The sequence below is a fragment of the Rhinopithecus roxellana genome, chromosome 11, assembly GCF_007565055.1.
Source record: "Rhinopithecus roxellana isolate Shanxi Qingling chromosome 11, ASM756505v1, whole genome shotgun sequence".
Lineage (NCBI taxonomy): Eukaryota > Metazoa > Chordata > Mammalia > Primates > Cercopithecidae > Rhinopithecus > Rhinopithecus roxellana.
Window position 1 is genome coordinate 137,570,185 of NC_044559.1, and position 18,768 is coordinate 137,588,952.

General features: G+C 42.5%; 1 protein-coding gene and 1 pseudogene across 6 annotated transcripts in view; one reads left to right on the forward strand and one right to left on the reverse strand.

The window, feature by feature from the left end:
• Positions 1 to 18,768, forward strand: part of PBLD (phenazine biosynthesis like protein domain containing) — a 46,157-nt gene that overhangs the window by 12,552 nt on the left and 14,837 nt on the right. For 3 of the 5 annotated variants that reach the window (XM_010375302.2, XM_030941557.1, XM_030941558.1), the window contains exon 2: positions 9,768 to 9,910. In XM_010375302.2, the coding sequence (XP_010373604.2) occupies positions 9,827 to 9,910 (84 nt within the window). In that variant the 5' untranslated portion in view covers positions 9,768 to 9,826. Of the gene's footprint in view, positions 1 to 8,212; positions 8,235 to 9,767; positions 9,911 to 18,768 lie in introns of those variants that run through there. The other 2 variants (XM_030941559.1, XM_030941556.1) reach the window with 2 other exon arrangements.
• On the reverse strand, positions 11,472 to 12,002 carry LOC104671697 (annotated as a pseudogene). The gene has a single exon (XR_749313.2). The product of XR_749313.2 is annotated as a 60S ribosomal protein L21 pseudogene (transcript).

Consider the following 18,768-nt stretch of genomic DNA (forward strand, 5'->3'; position numbering starts at 1 on the left):
CTGGGAGGCAGAGCTTGCAGTGAGCTGAGATCCGGCCACTGCACTCCAGCCTGGGCGACAGAGCGAGACTCCGTCTCAAAATAAATAAATAAATAAATAATAAAAATAAAAAAGTTTGTCTCTTGTAGAAAGCATTTAGTTAGTTTTTTGTTTCGTTTTGTCTTTTTCTTTTTTTGAGACGGGGTCTTCCTCTGTCACCCAGGCCATAGTGCAGTGTTGTGATCTCAACTCACTGCAACCTCCACCTCCCAGGTTCAAGTGATTCTCCTGCCTCAGCCTCCTGAGTAGCTGGGTTTACTGGCACACACCACCACACCTGGCTAATTTTTGTATTTTTAGTAGATGCCACCACACCTGGCTAATTTTTGTATTTTTAATAGAGATGGGGTTTCACTATGTTGGCCAGACTGGTCTCGAACTCCTGGCCTCAAGCAGCCTACCTGCCTTGGCCTCCCAAAGTGCTGGGATTACAGGCCTGAGTCACCTTGCCCAGCAAATTAGATTACTTTTTAAAATGCCGTCTACTGATCTTTGCCCTTTGGAGAGTTTAAGCACTTAAATGTAATTACTGATAAGGTAGAGTTCCTGACTGCTATTTTGATGTTTGTTTTCTATATGTCTCATGTCTTTGTTGTTCCTTTTACTCCTGCATTACTGCCTTTTTTATGGTAACTTGATATTTTCATCCTGTTTTTTTCCACTCTCCATCAGTTTAGTCCCAACTAGATATTTTCTTGTGTACCATTATTATTTCTCTTTCCTTCTCCTCCCTCCTTCCCTCCCTCCCTTCCTTCCTTCCTTCCTTCTTTCCTTCCTTCCTTCCTTCCTTCCTTCCTTCCTTCCTTCCTTCCTTCCTTCCTTCCTTCCTTCCTTCCTTCCTTCCTTCCTTCCTCCATTTCTTCTTTCCTCTTTCTTTCTTCTTCTTTGAGACAAAGTCTCACTCTGTTGCTTAGGCTGGAGTACAGTGGTATGATCATACCTCACTGCAGCTGTGAACTTCTGGACTCAAGCAGTCCTCTTGCCTCATCCTCCCACAGTGTTGGGATTATAGATGTGAGCCACTGTACCCAACTCACTTCATTTTCTATATATTTTGAGTCATTTTCTAGCGGTTGCCTGGAGAATTATATTTAACATTTAAGTTTATAATAATCTAGTTTATTTTATTTTATTTTTTTTTTGAGATGGAGTTTCGCTCTGCCGCCCAGGCTGGAGTGCAGTGGCCGGATCTCAGCTCACTGCAAGCTCCGCCTCCCGGGTTTACGCCATTCTCCTGTCTCAGCCTCCCCAGTAGCTGGGACTACAGGCGCCCCCCACCTCGCCCGGCTAGTTTTTTGTATTTTTTAGTAGAGACGGGGTTTCACCGTGTTAGCCAGGATGGTCTCGATCTCCTGACCTCGTGATCCGCCCGTCTCGGCCTCCCAAAGTGCTGGGATTACAGGCTTGAGCCACCGCGCCCGGCCTAATAATCTAGTTTAGATGAACAGAAACTTAATTTTAATAGTATAAAAAACCTGCACTTATATAGCTCCATTCCCACCTCACCTGTTTGTGATTTTCTTGCCATTCAAATATATCTTTTTACATTTTATGGGCATCAATACAGATTTATGACTATTGCTTTATGCAGTTGTCTTTTTTTTTTTTTTTTTTTTTTTTTTGTGACAGGATCTCACTCTGTTACCAAGGCTACAATGCAGTGGCATGATCATATCTCACTGCAGCCTCCAACTCCTGAGCTCAAGGGAACCTCCAGCCTCAACCTTTCATGCCACCCTCCCTGGCTTTTTTTTTTTTATTTTTATTTTTAATAAAGGCAGGGTCTTGCTGTGTTACCTAGACTGGTTTTGAACTCCTGGCCTCAAGCATTTCTCTCACCTTTCTCCCAAAGGGCTGGGATTATGGGCACTAGCCACCTTGTCTGGTCTACTGGTGCTCTTTATTTATTTTATTTTTTTATTGTGGTAAAAACTATGTAACATTATATTTACCCTCTTAACCATTTTGAAGTTAAACTCAATAGTAATAAGTATATTCATATCATTATGCAACAAATCTCTAAACTTTTTGTTTTTTTGTTTTTTATGGGACAGGGTCTTACTCTGTCACTGCCCAGGCTGAAATGCAGTGGTGTGATCTCAGCTCACTGCAACCCCAGCCTCCTGGGCTCAACCAATTCTCATGCCTCAACCTCCCGAGTAGCTGGAATAACAGGCACACACCATCATGCTCAGCTGATTTTTGTATTTTTAGTAGAGACGGGGTTTCACCATGTTGGCAGGCTGGTCTTGAACTCCTGACCTCAAGTCATGCACCCTTCTAGGCTTCCCAAAGTGCTAGGATTACAGGTGCAAGCCACCATGTCTGGCCATCAGAGCTTTTCAAAACCCTTTCTGGACATCTCATTCCCTTGCTATTCCTTATCAAATTTTGATTAGCCTATCATTTGCCTTAGCTATTATCCACTGACTTAGGCAGCCACGGTGCTATTAAACAGTTGCTGTTTGTTTTTGACAAACAACCCTGGAGGAGAGGCTGTTTGTGTTCGTTGAGCTTTGACTCAGGTCAATAAAGAGAAGCCACGACTGGGCGCGGTGGCTCATGCCTGTGATCCCAGCACTTTGGGAGGCCGAGGCAGGTGGATCACCTGAGGTGAGGAGTTCGAGACCAGCCTGACCAACATGGCAAAACCCTGTCTCAACTAAAAATACAAAAACTAGCTGGGCATGGTGGCAGGTGCCTATAATCCCAACTACTTGGGAGGTTGAGGCAGGAAAATCGCTTGAACCCGGGAGGTGGAGGTTGCAGTGAACCAAGACCGTACCACTGCATTCCATCCTGGGCAACAGAGTGAGACTCTGTCTCAAACAAATAAATAAATTAATTAATTTAAATTAAAAATAATACAAAAATCAACCTGGTGTGGTGTCGCGCTCCTGTAATCCCAGCTACTTAGGAGGCTGAGGCAGGAGAATCGCTTGAACCTGGCAGGCGGAGGTTGCAGTGAGCCGAGATCGCGCCACTGCACTCCAGCCTGGGTGACAGAGTGAGATTCTGTCTCAAAAAAAAGGCAAACCTTGTTAGTGAGGGTCTTCCAGGATGAGTCAAATGACAATTCTCTATGAATGCAGCTTTGAAGAGACTTCAACCACATCCTGTCCCTTCTAGTAGCTATCAGGTGATTGCAGGATGGTGGTTCTCAAGGCTATCATGTAGTCGGGGAGAGAGGATCAACTAGGGGAAGAGTGACAGATAATGTCTTTTCCTAAAGAATATGTAGGCCGGGCATGGTGGCTCAAGCCTGTAATCCCAGCACTTCGGGAGGCCGAGACGGGCAGATCATGAGGTCAGGAGATCAAGACCATCCTGGCTAACACGGTGAAACCCCATCTCTACTAAAAATACAAAAAACTAGCTGGGCGAGGTGGCGAGTGCCTGTAGTCCCAGCTACTCGGGAGGCTGAGGCAGGAGAATGGCATGAACCCGGGAGGCGGAGCTTGCAGTGAGCCGAGATCCAGCCACTGCACTCCAGCCTGGGCGACAGAGCGAGACTCCGTCTCAAAAAAAAAAAAAATTGTGGACCCAGTTTTCCCCATTAATTTCAAGATAGAGCAAAACTCCACCAGTGCTTTATAAAAAGATTCATAAGTCTTTAACTGTGAAACTGCAAATTCTAAGTTTAGGCTGGGTATGGTGGCTCACGCCTGTAATCCCAGCACTTTGGGAGGCTGAGGTGGGTGGATCACCTGAGGTAAGGAGTTTGAGACCAGCCTGGCCAACATAGTGAAACCCCATCTCTACTAAAAATACAAAAATGAGCTGGGTGCAGTGGTGCACGCCTGTAATCCCAGCTACTTGGGAGGCTGAGACAGGAGAATCGCTTGAACCTGGGAGGCAGAGGTTGCAGTGAGCCAAGATTGTGCCCCTGCACTCCAGCCTGGGTGACAGGGTGAGACTTTGTCTCCACAAATAAATAAATAAATAAGTAAAAATAAAAATAGAAATGATAAGTTTAAAACATGAACCTCCAGTTCAATTGGATTGTCAAGTACAGCTTCCTTAATAGAGCAGCAGAAAGAACCTAAACAATTTGTGGCGTATGGAAAAGGACTTTTGTTGTTGTTGTTGTTGTCTTTTTCTGGCATGTGGTAAAGGTTTGACCACTGCAAACAAAGTACTGAACCACGTTTTCTTATTTAGAAAGCATCTTAATACCAATTTATAATCTATTTTCTGAAGTCCCTTCCAGGCCCTTGAGCTTTTGAGGAGCAAGAATGTGGCTCTTAACACCAAAGTGTTTTCATAAAATTTGTTTGGTAAATGGTAAATCATGATGATAATATGAGAATCCTAAATTTTAGCAGAAAAGTGAAAAAATTCCCAAACATCCGGTGTTTGAACGTAAATCTGGTTGAGGAATTCAGAACTAACCTATGAACATTTTAACAAAGGTGGTGTTCGGAGCTTCTGTGACGTGCAGGAAGTATGCATAAAAGTAAACACAAAGTAGTTGAACACTACATATATAGTATTTGAATAGATCTATATTAGTAGCTAGGTGAAACTAATTTAGAAGTCAATTTTCTTCAGGCAACAAAACAAAAAGTAGACAAATGGGATTACATTAAACTAAAAAGCTTCTGTACAGCAAAGGAAACAACAGAATGAAGAGACAAAGTATGGAATGGGAGAAAATATTTGCAAATTATACATCTGATAAGGGATTAATATTCAAAAAATATAAGAAACTCAGCCGGGCACGTTGGCTCATGCCTGTAATCCTAGCACTTTGGCAGGCCAAAGCAGGCAGATCGCTTGAGCCCAGGAGTTTGACACCAGCCTGGGCAACATGGCGAGACCCCCTCTCTACAATAAACATAAAAATCAGTGAGGCGTGATGGTGCATGCCTGTAGTCCAGCTACTCAGGAGGCTGAGGTGGGAGAATCACCTGAGCCTGGGGAGGTTGAGGCTGCAGTGAACTATGATTGCACCACTGCACTCCAGCCTGGGTGACAGAGTGAGACCCTGTCTAAAAAAAAAGGCTGGGCCTGGTGGCTCACGCCTGTAATCCAGCACTTTGGGGGGCCGAGGCAGGCAGATCATGAGGTCAGGAGATCGAGACCATCCTGGCTAAGATGGTGAAACCCCGTCTCTACTAAAAATACAAAAAAAAATAGCCAGGCGTGGTGGCGGGCGCCTGTAGTCCCAGCTACTCAGGAGGCTGAGGCAGGAGACTGGCGTGAACCCGGGAGGTGGAGCTTGCAGTGAGCCGAGATTGTGCCACTGCACTCCAGCCTGGGGGACAGAGCGAGACTCCATCTCAAAAAAAAAAAAAAAAAAGAAAAAGAAAAAAGAAAGAGGAAATTAAAAAACTCAATAACAGAAAGAAACTCAGTAACTACTGTTTAAAAGAGATGGGGTTTCACTATGTTGGCCAGGCTGATCTGGAACTCCTGACCTCAGGTGATCCATCTGCCTCGGTCTCCCAAAGTGCTGGTATTATAGGCGTGAGCCACCGCGCCTGGCCAATTTTAGTTCAGTGCTTCAAACTGAAAACACACTGAAAGCCCAGTGTGCTTTCAGTGGTATACATTAATGGTGTGTACCCATACAACCATTTCGCTTTTTACTTTCAGTATTCAATAAATTACGTGAGATGTTCAGCACTTTATTATAAAATAGGCTTTGTGTTAGATGATTGCCCAACTGAAAACCAATTTAAGTGTTCTGAGGATGTTTAAGGTGGGCTAGGCTAAGCTATATTGTTTGATAGATTGGGTATATTAAATGCATTTTCAATTTATGATATTTTTAACTTACAATGGGTTTATTGAGATGTAACCCCATCAAAAGTAGAGGAGTGTCTATATTTATGCAATAGAATATTATTCAGCCATAAAAAGAAGGAAATCCCATCATTTACATCAACATGGGTGTACCTGGAAGGCATTATGCTAACTGAAGTCAGCCAAATGCAGAAAGATAAATACTGCAAAATCTCACTCATTGAGGAATCTAAGAAAGTTGACGTCATAGAAGTAGACAGTAGAATGGTGGTTGTCAGAGGCAGGGGTGGTTGGGGGAGGGGAGTGGTTGGGGAAATCTGGCCAAAGGATACATAATTACAGTAGATAGGAGGAATAAGTTCAAGAGATCTATTGTATAGCACCATGACTATAGTTAATAAGGCAATATACTGTATTCTTGAAAATTTCAGAGAGTGGATGTTAAGTGTTTTAATCACAAAAATAATTATGTGAGGTGATGCATTTCTTAATTAGCTAGATTTAACCATTTCACAATGTGTGTATATATATATATACTTAAAAACATTATATTGTACATGATAAATATTATTTTATCTGTCAATTAAAAGAAACCATAAAGTAAAAATAAAATTTTTCTTTCAAATTTTGATTTAAAACTTACTTACACTTTGTAATGCTTTTTGATACTTACTTTCTTTTCACCAACTGAGAAAAAATAGATGGTGTTTGGATACACTTTGAATGCCAGTACTCTATTATTAAATGTATTTTCTTTCTTTTCTCTTTCTTTTTTTTTTTTTTTTTTTTTTGAGACAGAGTCTCTCTCTGTCACCTAGGCTGGAGTGCAGTGGTATAATCTCAGCTTACTGCAACCTCAGCCTCCCGGGTTCAAGCAATTCTCCTGCCTCAGCCTCCTGAGTAGGTGGGATTACAGGCGCCTGCTATCACGCCTGGCTAATTTTTGTATTTTTGATAGAGACGGGGTTTCACCATGTTGGCCAGGCTGGTCTCGAACTCCTGACCTCAAGTGATCCACCCACCTCAGTCTCCCAAAGTGTTGGGATGACAGGTGTGAGCCACCTTGCCCGGCCTACATATTTATATTTTCTTTTTCTTTCCTTTTTTTTGAGATGGAGTCTCGTTCTGTCACCAGGCTGGAGTGCAGTGGCGTGATCTCGGCTCACCACAACCTCCAACTCCCTGTTCAAGTGATTCTCCTGCCCCAGCCTCCCTAGTAGCTGGGATTACAGGCATGCACCACCACGCCCAGCTAATTTTTGTATTTTTAGTAGAGACGGGGTTTCACCATGTTGGCCAGGATGGTCTTGATCTCCTGACCCCATGATCCGCCTGCCTTGGCCTCCCAAAGTGCTGGGATTACAGGCATAAGCCACCACGCCTGGCCAATATTTATTTTTTTCAAAGAACTAAACTGATATTTATTAATGAGTAGCCTAGTTTTGAGGCAGAAGTCATAAGCAATAGTGAAGTGGGTTCTTTTTTTTTTTTTTTTTTTTGAGACAGAATCTCACTCTGTTGTCCAGGCTGGAGTGCAGTGGCACGATCTCAGCTCACTGCAACTTCCGCCTCCCAAGTTCAAGCAATTCTCCTGCCTTGGTCTCCCAAGTAGCTGGGATTATAGGCATGAGCCACCACACCTGGCTAATTTTTTAATATTTTTGGTAGAGATGGGTTTCACCGCATTGGCCAGGCTGGTCTCGAACTCCTGACCTCAAGTGATCTGCCTGCCTCGGCCTCCCAAAGTGCTGGGATTACAGGCGTGAGCCACTGCACCAGGCCGTTAAGTGGGCTCTTTTGTGCTAACAGCTACAGAATAACAGGAATTTGCAGTGACAGGAAAACTGTAAACAAACTAAGACTATTACAGAGGGACAAATATGTCTCACCCTCCCCAGGAACATCCATAGGCAGGTTTAATGACTCAGCTATTTGGACAAGGGATTTTCCTACATTTACATGGCACATGGAACCAAGATTAAAATTCAAGAGAATGGTCTCAAAACACACACACACACACACACACACACATGCCCCATGCAGGCCAGGTGCAGTGGGGCACGCCTGTAATCCCAGCACTTTGGGAGGCCTAGGTGGGAGGATCACTTAAGTCAGGAGTTCTAGACCAGCCTGGCCAACATGGCAAAACCCCATCTCTACAAAAAATACCAAAAGATTAGCCAGGCATGGTGGCACATGCCTGTAATCCCAGCTACTTGGAAGGCTGAAGCAGGAGAATAGCTTGAACCCAGGAGGCAGAGGTTGCAGTGAATGGAGATTGTGCCACTGCAATCCAGCCTGGGTGACAGAGTAAGACTCTGTCTAAAAAAAAAAAAAAAAAAAGAATAATCTAAGAAATGCAAATGAAAACAAGATATTTTAAAATCTATCAGATTGGCCAGGCGCCGTGGCTCACGCCTGTGATCCCAGCACTTCGGGAGGCTGAGGTGGGTGGATCACGAGGTCAGGAGATCGAGACCATCCTGACGAACACGGTGAAACCCCATCTCTACTGAAAATACAAAAAAATTTAGCTGGGTGTGGTGGCAGGCGCCTGTACTCCCAGCTTCTAGGGAGACTGAGGCAGGAGAACGGCGTTAACCTGGGAGGCGGCGGAGCTTGCAGTGAGCGGAGATCACGCCATTGCACTCTAGCCTGGGCGACAGAGCGAGACTCCATCTCAAAAAAAAAAAAAAAAATCTATCAGATTAGCAATTAGTCAGACACTCTCATATACTGTCTAAATTGGTATACTTTTTCTGCAGATAAATTTAACTGTTTAAGTTAAAACATCTGTACACTTTGACCCTGGGATTTTACTTTTAGGAATATATATAAAATAATCAGGAACACAGAACAAAATTTACATTCAGCAGGTTTGATCACTGTATTATCTTTATAAGTGAAAAATTAGAAACAACTTAAATATTCACCCAAAGGGATATGGTTAAACAACTTAGAGCATATCCGTAAACATATTGTAAATCATTAAAATGATGTTTTTGAAGCATTTGGTGTCTTTGGAAAATACTCATGCTCTACAGTATTTTCCAATTGTATTGGAATGGCCCTCCAATTATGCTATTTTATATAAGGGACTTGGGCATCTGTGGGACTATGGTATCCTCAGGGGGTCCTGGGATCTATCCCCTGTGAATACAGAGGGGCAATTTACTGTTAAGTGGGTAAAAATTCTGATAAAAGCTGTACATCCAGAACATTCATAATGTTATTGCTAATTTGTGCACTTATGGGTCTTTATTTTCCAAGTGTATTATAATGAGCATATTTTTAAATTAAAAATGCATTCTTTTAAAAAAGGGTAATAATATTCATTGGGAGACTGTAAGCAACATACATGCTTCTTGGACGTTTCATGCACGTCATTAAAAACAGAGCCTAAGCTAGTTCTGGCTACTCTAAGAAAGACTATGATTGTGCGGCTAAGTTCTATGTATAATACGAAAAGTCAATACAAAATATGGGGAAAAAATCAATTTAGCCAGTATTTTAAAATGAATTTCATTTTAGAGGTTTTAAAAAGTTAGGGGATTGGCTGGGCACAGTGGCTTACGCCTGTAATCTCAGCACTTTTGGAGGCCGAGGAGGGCAGATCACCTGAGGTCGGGAGTTTGAGACCAGCCTGGCCTACACTGTGAAACCCTGATGCTACTAAAAACACAGAAATTAGCCAGGTGTGGTGGCGGGTGCCTGTAATTCCAGCTACTCGAGAGGCTGAGGCAGGAAAATCGCTTGAACTGGGGAAGCAGAGGTTTCAGTGAGCCGAGATCAGTGCTACGGCACTCCCGCCTGGGCAACAGAGAAAGACTTCGTCTCAAAAAAAAAAAAAGAAGTTAGGGGATTATACGACTTTAAATGTAGTATGTTTGAATAATTGCTTGACTTTGTGTCTGGGAACTGTTCTTTGCATCTGGACACCAAGTAAAACATTAACTTTTTGATTTTTTTTTTTTCCCAAGAAGACATAAAGCAGGCTACCAGCGATTTTGAGAACTTGCAAAAACAGCTTGCAAGGAAAATGAAGCTTCCTATTTTCATAGCAGATGCATTCACAGCAAGAGCATTTCATGGGAATCCTGCTGCTGTTTGCCTCCTAGAAAATGTAAGTGCTTGGTTTTGAATTACAGTACCTGCAATTCTAGATTCCTGTAAACAATTACTTATTTTAAAAGACTAGTTTCACCTGTTCGTTTACCAATTTCGTTTGTGTTCTTTGCCATCATATCAGTAATGTTCATGTATGCAAGTTGATTTTCACCAAAGTATTTGATAAAAATGCCTATGCCTCAGGTACGTCCAGTGAAATGAAGATTCAGATAAAGAGGAACTAGAGCCAATTTTAAAAAAGAAGAGCTAGAGCTCCCTTTTAGCCATCAGGTTTTCATTTAGTTAGCACCAAGTGTTGAGGAGAATGAAATTAGATGAGTTCTGTGTGACTAGACATAGCCGATTTCACATTTAGCATAACAGATCCTAGCTGAGTATCTTTAACCTTACCTATAGCTCAGGCAATTAGAAATTCTTTTCAGGATCAAGAAAATGAGACATTTTGCAAGGAATTAAGTAGTTAAGTAGAGAGGTAGAAGGAATTAAGCCATAATATATAAATAACTTATTGAAAGACTCATTTTTAAAGTGGCTTTTTGATTAGGATAAATATTAATGGAATGGTTAAATATTAATGGAATAGTTAAATATTAATAGAATAGTTAAATAGGTAAATATTAATGGAATAAATGGTTAAATATTGTTAATAGTTAATATTTAAATATTGACCCTCAAGGTCAAGGAATATTGACCTTGTGTTGGTCCCTAAGTAGTAAGAAACAAGGTAAGGTGTCCTTTCACTCAGAGCAGTTAGCACAAAAGTAGATTATCTGAAAATTACTTCAAGAGGACAGTTAGCAATTGATGATCTTAAATAAGTCATATTAAGTTGGGCAAAGTGTGTGTTGGGGCCTTTGAGGACAGTGAATCTCAACCTGGCTATACATGAAAATCACCCAAGGAACTTTGAAAATGCTGTCTTCTAGACCAATTACAGCAGACTCTCTGGGAGTGGGGGCAGCAGTGTTTTTTCTTTGTTTGTTTTGTTTTGTTTTTGAGATGGAGTTCTGCTCTTGTTGCCCAGGCTGGGGTGCAATGGCGTGATCTGAGCTTAGTGCAACCTCCGCCTCCCGGGTTCAAGTGATTCTCTTGCCTTAGTCCCCCAAGTAGCTGAGATTACAGGTGCCCGCCACCATGCACAGCTAATTTTTTGTATTTTTAATAGAGACGGGGTTTCATTATGTTGGCCAGGCTGGTCTCGAACTCCTGACCTCAGATGATCCACCCACCTCAGCCTCCCAAAGTGCTGGGATTACAGGCGTGAGCACTGTGCCTGGCCAGCAGTGTTTTTTTTAAAGTTTCCCAAGTGATTCCAGTGTGCAATCATGATGGAGAACTGGGCTGGGTACGGTGGCTCTTGCCTATAATCCTAGTACTTTGGGAGGCTGAGGCAGGAGGATTGCTTGGGGCCAGGAGTTTGAGACCAACCTGGCCAACATAGTGAGACCCTGTCTCTAAGAAAAAAGAAAAAAAAAAAGAGGACTGCTGAGGTGAACATCGTTTTCTTTTTTCTTTTTTCTTTTTTCTTTTTTGTCTTTTATTTATTTATTTTTTTAAACACCTATTATGCCATGAATTCATAGGGAATAGGTTCCAGCAGCTCAGGCTCCTTCCCATTGGTCCTCACAAAGTGTGCTTCTCTGGGTGGAGCAGGCTGGCGCTTCAGCTGAACCCAGGTACCTTTCTCTTTGGCTTCTTTCTTTTTCTGATCATTTTCCTTCACGCGTTTCAGGAAGCTATCTCGGCTCTTAGAGTGCTTAATGTGCTCAATACGCACATTAATTCTCTTGGCAAGAATCTTGCCCTTAACTTGTTTGTTTACAACAATGCCAACAGCATGCTGGGTAACGTTGTAGACTCTCCCAGTTTTGCCATGGTAACACTTGTGGGGCATTCCTTTTTGAACAGTACCCATTCCCTTGATGTCTACAATATCACCTTTCTTATAGATTCGCATATACGTGGCCAAAGGAACAACTCCATGTTTTCTAAAAGGCCTAGAGAACATATATCGGGTGCCTCTCCTCTCTCCCTTTGTGTTCGTCATTTTGGCGAATTACTGGAAGATGGCGGTTCCGGCCGAAAGGAAAACGAACATCGTTTTCTTATTGCTGTTGTTTTTATTTTATTTTTTTAATTTTTTTATAAAATAGAGATGGGGTCTCGGTATGTTGACCAGGCTGGTCTCAAACTCCTGGATTCAAGTGATTCTCCCATCTTGGCCTTCCTAAGTGCTCGGATTACAGGCCTGAGCCACTGCACCTGGTGGAATATTATTAATTGAGTCCTTTTCACACTTTTCCCTCAAGTGGAGCAGTAAGATGGCCATCAAGAGTCCTTGTCTTACCTTAACTCTACATTCATTATGTAGACTTGAGCTGGTGTTTTCTCTCCACAAAATGCAGAAGGTAATAAAGTTAATAAACTTTGTCCATTATTACAAGAGCTTGGGAAGATTAGTATGAAAACAATTAACAACCACATTCCAAATCATGACCTTTCTTTAGAAACAATCTGGTAGACACAACTTCCTGTCAAGGAATTGTGGAATTGACTATAACTGCTTATCAAAAATCTTAATACACTTGCCCCATGTCCCCATGTAATATCCTTGAAGAGTTCTGACAGTAGTTTATATTGAATAGAATATATTCCATTTTTATCAGATAACAAGAATTGGATTATTCTCCAACTTACTCCTTTTATTTCCAGTAAATTCACCAAACATCAGATTTATAGGATTGATATCTCTCTTTCTTTCTCTTTTCCTCTCTCTTTCTACCTATCTCTCCATTAAAACATACTTTGTATGTTAATTATATATTTGGAAAAACTAGGAAATAAAAATTTAAGCAAAGAACTTGTAGTTTAAAACAACATGCTTTAGTATGAATGGAAGAAGGAAAAAGAAGATAAGGAAGTCCATAATTTGGGGACGCTCTCTAAAGAGTTTTCCAATTCACTTCTTTTGAGGCTGGGGCCTGTGAGACCAGGATAATTTCATGGCCTGTCAGGGACACCTGAATAGGTATCTCAAGATTAGTTTGCTGGCCTCTTAGTCATGCTTTTCTGCTCTTTGGATGTGAGAATCTTGTCCTCCTGGAGGCGAAGGTAGCACTTTTCCTAATTCATAATCAATAAAAATTATAATAGAAGTATAAATGGTGGTGTCTGCCCTTGGGTTCGTTGTCCTGAGATGGTGGAGAGAATACAGGTGGCCACAGGAAAATGTCAGAGACAAATAAACGCTAAACCTTATAATATTGACCACAATTCAGTAGGGATTCAGCCAGGCTCTGGGCTAGGAGCCAGAGGTACAAAGGTTAACAAGTTCACCCACCCTTGAGGTGCTCAGAGTCTAGTGCGGAAAATGGGCATGTAAACTGATCGTTATTCAGTAGTCACCACAGAGGCTAAGACCTGAAGGTACCAGGTACAAAGGTACCAGGACTCAGAGAATGGAATAATGTTAGGTTTTATGAGGTAAAAACACTCAGATTTTAAGTGCAGGGCTTCCGAGGAATTTTTTTTTTTTTTTTTTTTTTTTTTGTAGCTTTGTTTTAAATTATTCAAAATTTGACCAGGATGAGACTAACCACAGGAAAACCTGTTGGATTGACTAAAGACTAGGTCATGGTGCTTTGAGCTTTTTTAACATTTGATAAAAGACTACTAAAAGTAAAGTAAAAACTTTTGAGTAATAAAGTTCAAGAGCTTCTATGATATTCTAAAGGATTTTTTGTTTGTTTTCAAGACAAGTCCATTTAAAATTTTTTTTTATTTTTATTTTTTTGAGATAAGCAATCTTCCCACCTCAGCCTCCCAAAGTGCTGGGATTACAGGTGTGAGTCACCACGCCCAGCTGACATTTTTAAATTTTTAAATTTTTCACATGAGAAACATATAACACTATATATTAGGTGAAAACAAAAACAGATTAAGGTCTAAGTGGAACATAAAACAAATATTTGAAAAAAATTTAATAAAAATTGTCTGGGTGCTGTGGCTCATACCTGTAATCCCAGCTCTTTGGGAGGCTGAGGCAGGCAGATCACCTGAGGTCAGAAGTTTGAGACCACCCTGGCCAACATGGTGAAACCCTGTCAAATTAGCCAAGGTTAAAGACCAGCCAAAAATTAGCCAGGTGTGGTGATGCCTGCCCTGAAGTCCCAGCTACTCCAGAGGCTGAGGCAGTAGAATTACTTGAACCTGGGAGGCGGAGGTTGCAGTAAGCTGAGAAAGCACCACTGCACTCCAGCCTGGGTGACAGAGTGAGACTCCGTCTCAAACATAAATACATAAATAAATAAATAATAAAAAAATTGATGGTGCCCTCAGATGCCTGACAATCCGTTTGACAATAGAGACCTTGTAGAAGCATGGAAAATGTGTAGAAGCAATGTAAACACGAAAACAGACACATTATGATGACAGCTGGTAAAAAACTAGAGGGACCCATGACTAGCTGCTGGTTGTGGTGGCAATAACCAGTGGTGTTTTTTTTTTTAATTGTATTTTTTTTTTTTTTTTCAGAGACAGGACCTTGCTCTCTCCCCTAGACTGGAGTACAGTGGCACGATTATAGCTCACTGCAGCCTTGAACTCCTAGGCTCAAGCTATCCTCCTGCCTCAGCCTCCTGAGTAGCTGAGACAACAAGTGTGCACCACCACTCTCAGCTAATTTTTATTTTTTGTAGAGACAGGGTCTTGCTCTGTTGCCCAGGCTGGTCTTTAACTTCTGGCCTCAGGGGATCCTCTCACCTCAGCCTCCCAAAGTGCTTGGACAAGAGCCACTGCACCCAGCCTAATGTTTTGTAGATTTTAGTTTACAAGTTTTCCACTTCCTTGATGGTTTTAGAACTTTCTCCATCCAGGTATGATGACTTTACTGGAATCTTGTCTACAGCAGAGGGACAAATGAACAATAAGGACTGATAAGTCAGGGCTGTCATATTCAGGCTGCCATATTTCAAAACTGCCACAAGATGGGAGTATTTTAAACCTTTACTCTGATTTTCTGATCATCTTTGTGGGTCATAGGGATGATGGAGCCTCAGTATCCCAAAGCAGTGCACTGGAACTCAGAAAGGCAAACATCACTCTGTTTTTGCTTTTGGAAATTTGATTCACATGAGACGGCCAAAGGGAAATGGATATTAAAGCAAGGGAATTCATAACTGTTGGTTTGCGACTGTTTTGTGCAGTGTTTGAAAAGAAGCTCCCAGTGTAAAATGGAAAAATTGTTGGAAAGAAAAGCCAGTATTTTGAACGAATGCATCCTCTCTCTTTTGTTTGTAAGGCTTTCAAAGTTGAAGTCTTTCCATGATTCACCATTGTCTTGACCTTTGGTTGCAGTGTAGAAATTCAGTGAAAGTCCAGCTGCCAGTGGTACATGTTGTGGGCTACTACTGTTAAACTTTCCACGTGTCTCTGGTCCCTCAGGCAAATAGCAGGTGCATTTTTCAGTGTCCTGAAATAGAATTTACAGTTATATAAATTCAAATTGCAAGAAATGCAGTATACCAAGGTAGAGAGGATTAAAGAGCTGGTGGGCAGTGGAGTTTGTGTCCTAGCTAATGTGTGAAAGGGCCCATTTGCAAAGAAATCTATTACCAATAGATGGTGAGCTTGGCTACAATGTAGATGTTTTAATACTTTTAAAGACTTATCCTAAAGGTCACAGGGAGCTATAGACAAAGAAAGTAAGGACAAAGATAGGAAATTTGGCCAGATCAGATAGAGGAAGGATTGGCAGGCACTTTAGGTTTCTGCAGGCAAGGAGGCAAGTCCAGGAAGGCCAGCAAAGGCTTTTCTTGATCACCTTTCGATTACCACTGAGACTTGTGATTGCAAACTCTGCACTAAGGGGCTAAAATACCTCCCAGTTTCTATCAGGTGTCGTGTGCATGGGCATCTGGACCAGTTTCCACAGAAAACATTCAACAGGCCATGGGAAGTGCTTGAGTTCAGTTGTTAACATTGTTGTCTTGTTGACTGGGACTTTCCAGCGGCCCCCTCTACTCCTCTACTTAGGTGGGATTTCTCACTTATCCAGGCCCATAGGTGCCCACAGGTGGGATAGGTACTCATCCCACCACATTTTCATCATCCTATTTCTAGAATTCTAGAGTGTCCGTTATGTTAAAGTTTTTTTTTTTTTTTTTTTTTTTTTGAGACGGAGTCTTGCTCTGTCGCCCAGGCTGGAGTGCAGTGGCCGGATCTCAGCTCACTGCAAGTTCCGCCTCCTGGGTTTACGCCGTTCTCCTGCCTCAGCCTCCCTCCTGAGTAACTGGGAATACAGGCGCCCGCCACATCGCCCGGCTAGTTTTTTTGTATTTTTTTAGTAGAGACGGGGTTTCACCGTGTTAGCCAGGATGGTCTCGATCTCCTGACCTCGTGATCCACCCGTCTCGGCCTCCCAAAGTGCTGGGATTACAGGCTTGAGCCACTGCGCCCAGCCATGTTAAAGTTTAATCTCTGATTTAACAAGAGAACAGGCGGGTGTGGTGGCTCATGCCTGTAATCTCAGCACTTTGGGAGGCCGAGGTGGGTGGATCACCTGAGGTCAGGAGTTTGAGACCAGCCTGGCCAACATGGTGAAACCCCATCTCTAATATAAATACAAAAATCAGCTGGGAGTGGTGGCACGCACTTGTAATCCCAGCTACTCAGGATGCTGAGGCAAGAGAATCACTTGAACCCGGGAGGCGGAGCTTGCAGTGAGCTGGATCGCACCACTGCGCTCCAGCCTGGGTGACAGAACGAGATTCCATCTCAAAAAAAAAAAGAGAGAACAGAAGTGAGATCAAGAAACTTGCCTAAGAAGCTATCCTAATACAAAGCTTTTTGCACACACTTTTCTGTCCAAATCACCGAAATCTCCCCTCTTTTCTAGGTTCACCACAAGACCTTATCTTTAAAGTTTTAGAGTATTTATTGTCAAAATCTACGTGTCTCAATTACATATTCTGTAGTATTGTTCACAGTTGCTGTCTGTGGCTGTCTTGACTCCCCACCTAGATGCTAGATCCATGGCTTATTCACGAGGGTTTCTCAAACTTTAATGTGTACACGATCACCTGGGGAGCTTGTAAAAATGGAGATTCTGATTCAGAAGGTCAGAGGCCCAAGACAGGGGGCCTTGGCTCTGCATTTCTAACAAATCCACTTAGTTGTGGTGCCGTGCTTCTGGCTCACACAGCACTCATTAATTGGTTGATTGCTGTTCTGTCTTAGAAACCTTTCAGGGGTCCATTTTCTCTGCTAGGCATTGGTTTTCCCTGTCTGTAGCATATTAAAGGGTTAATAATAGTTTGTCTTTGTGTGGGCAGGCCGTGTAGTATGGCTGGTTAAAACATGACTTTGAGCCACTCAAATAAAAAGCTAACATGTATCAAGTACCTACTATGTGTTGGGCGCTGGGATGAGTTATTTCTCTCTCTCTCTCTCTGTTTCTTTCAGTCTCTCTCTGGGTGAGCTGGGGTGTAGAGGCTCACGCCTGTAATCCTAGCACTTTAGGAGGCCTATATGGGCGCATTGCCTGAGCTCAGGAGTTCAAGACCAGCCTGGGCAACATGGCGAAACCCCATCTCTACTAAAATACAAAAAATTAGCCGGGCATGGTGGTCTGCACCTGTAGTCCCAGCTACTCAGGAGGCTAAGGTGGGAGAATCACTTGAACCCAGGAAGCATAGGTTGCAGTGAGCTGAGACAGTGCCACTGTACTCTAGCTGGGGCAACAGAGTGAGACTCTGCGGAATCTCGCTCTGTCACCCAGGCTGGAGTGCAGTGGTGCGATCTCAGCTCACTGCAACCTCCGCCTCCGGATTCAAGCAACTCTCCTGCCTCAGTCTCCCGAGTAGCTGGGATTACAGGCACGTGCTACCACTCTCGGAAATTTTTTTGTATTTTTAGTAGAGATGGGGTTTCTCCATATTGGCCAGGCTAGTCTCGAACTCATGACCTCGTGATCCACCTGCCTTGGCCTCCTAAGGAGCTGGGATTACAGGCCAGCCGGGTCCACTTTTTTCTTGAGTTGAAGAATGTGTGTGTGTGTGGGTTTGTATGCATGTATATATCTTCACAATAAACCTTGACTCAAGTGCTATTATTCCCATCTTAAAGGTGTGGAAACTGAGGCCATAAGATTAAATGACTTGCCCACTTTTACACTGCTACTAGGGGCTCACCCAGGATAGAAATTCAATTCTGTTTTCAAACCCACATAATTTTTTTAAACATTTTATTTTGAAAAATTAAAAACCTACAGAAAAGTTTCAAGAATGGTACAGTGAACATGCATATTCCCTTCCCCTAGATTCACTAGTTGTTACTATGTAAAAAAACTTTTTTTAGAGTCAGGTTCTCATGATGTTGCGCAGGCTGGTCTTCAACTCCTGGGCTCAAGTGATCCACTCTCCTTGGCCTCCCAAAGTGCTGGCATTATAGGCATGAGCTTCCCAAAGTGCTGGGATTATAGGCATGTGCCTGGCCAGTTTTGCTATTGTCCACATTTGCAAAGCCCTCATTCTTTTTCTTTTTCTTTTCTTTTTTGTTTTTGAGACAGGATCTTGCTCTGTCACCCAGGCTGGAGTGCAGTGGCACAATCATGGCTCACTGCAGCCTTGACTTCTGGGCTCAAGTGATCCTCCCACCTTAGCCTCCCACGTAGCCTAGACCATAGGCAAGCACCACCATGGCGGCTAAATTTTTTATTTTTATTTTTTATAGAGACTGGGGAGTGGTCTTGAACTCCTAGTCTCAAGCAATCTTCCTGCCTTGGCCTCCCAAAGTGCTGGGATTACAGGCATAAGCCACCGTGCCCAGCTAAAGCCCTCACTCTGTTTGTTTTTT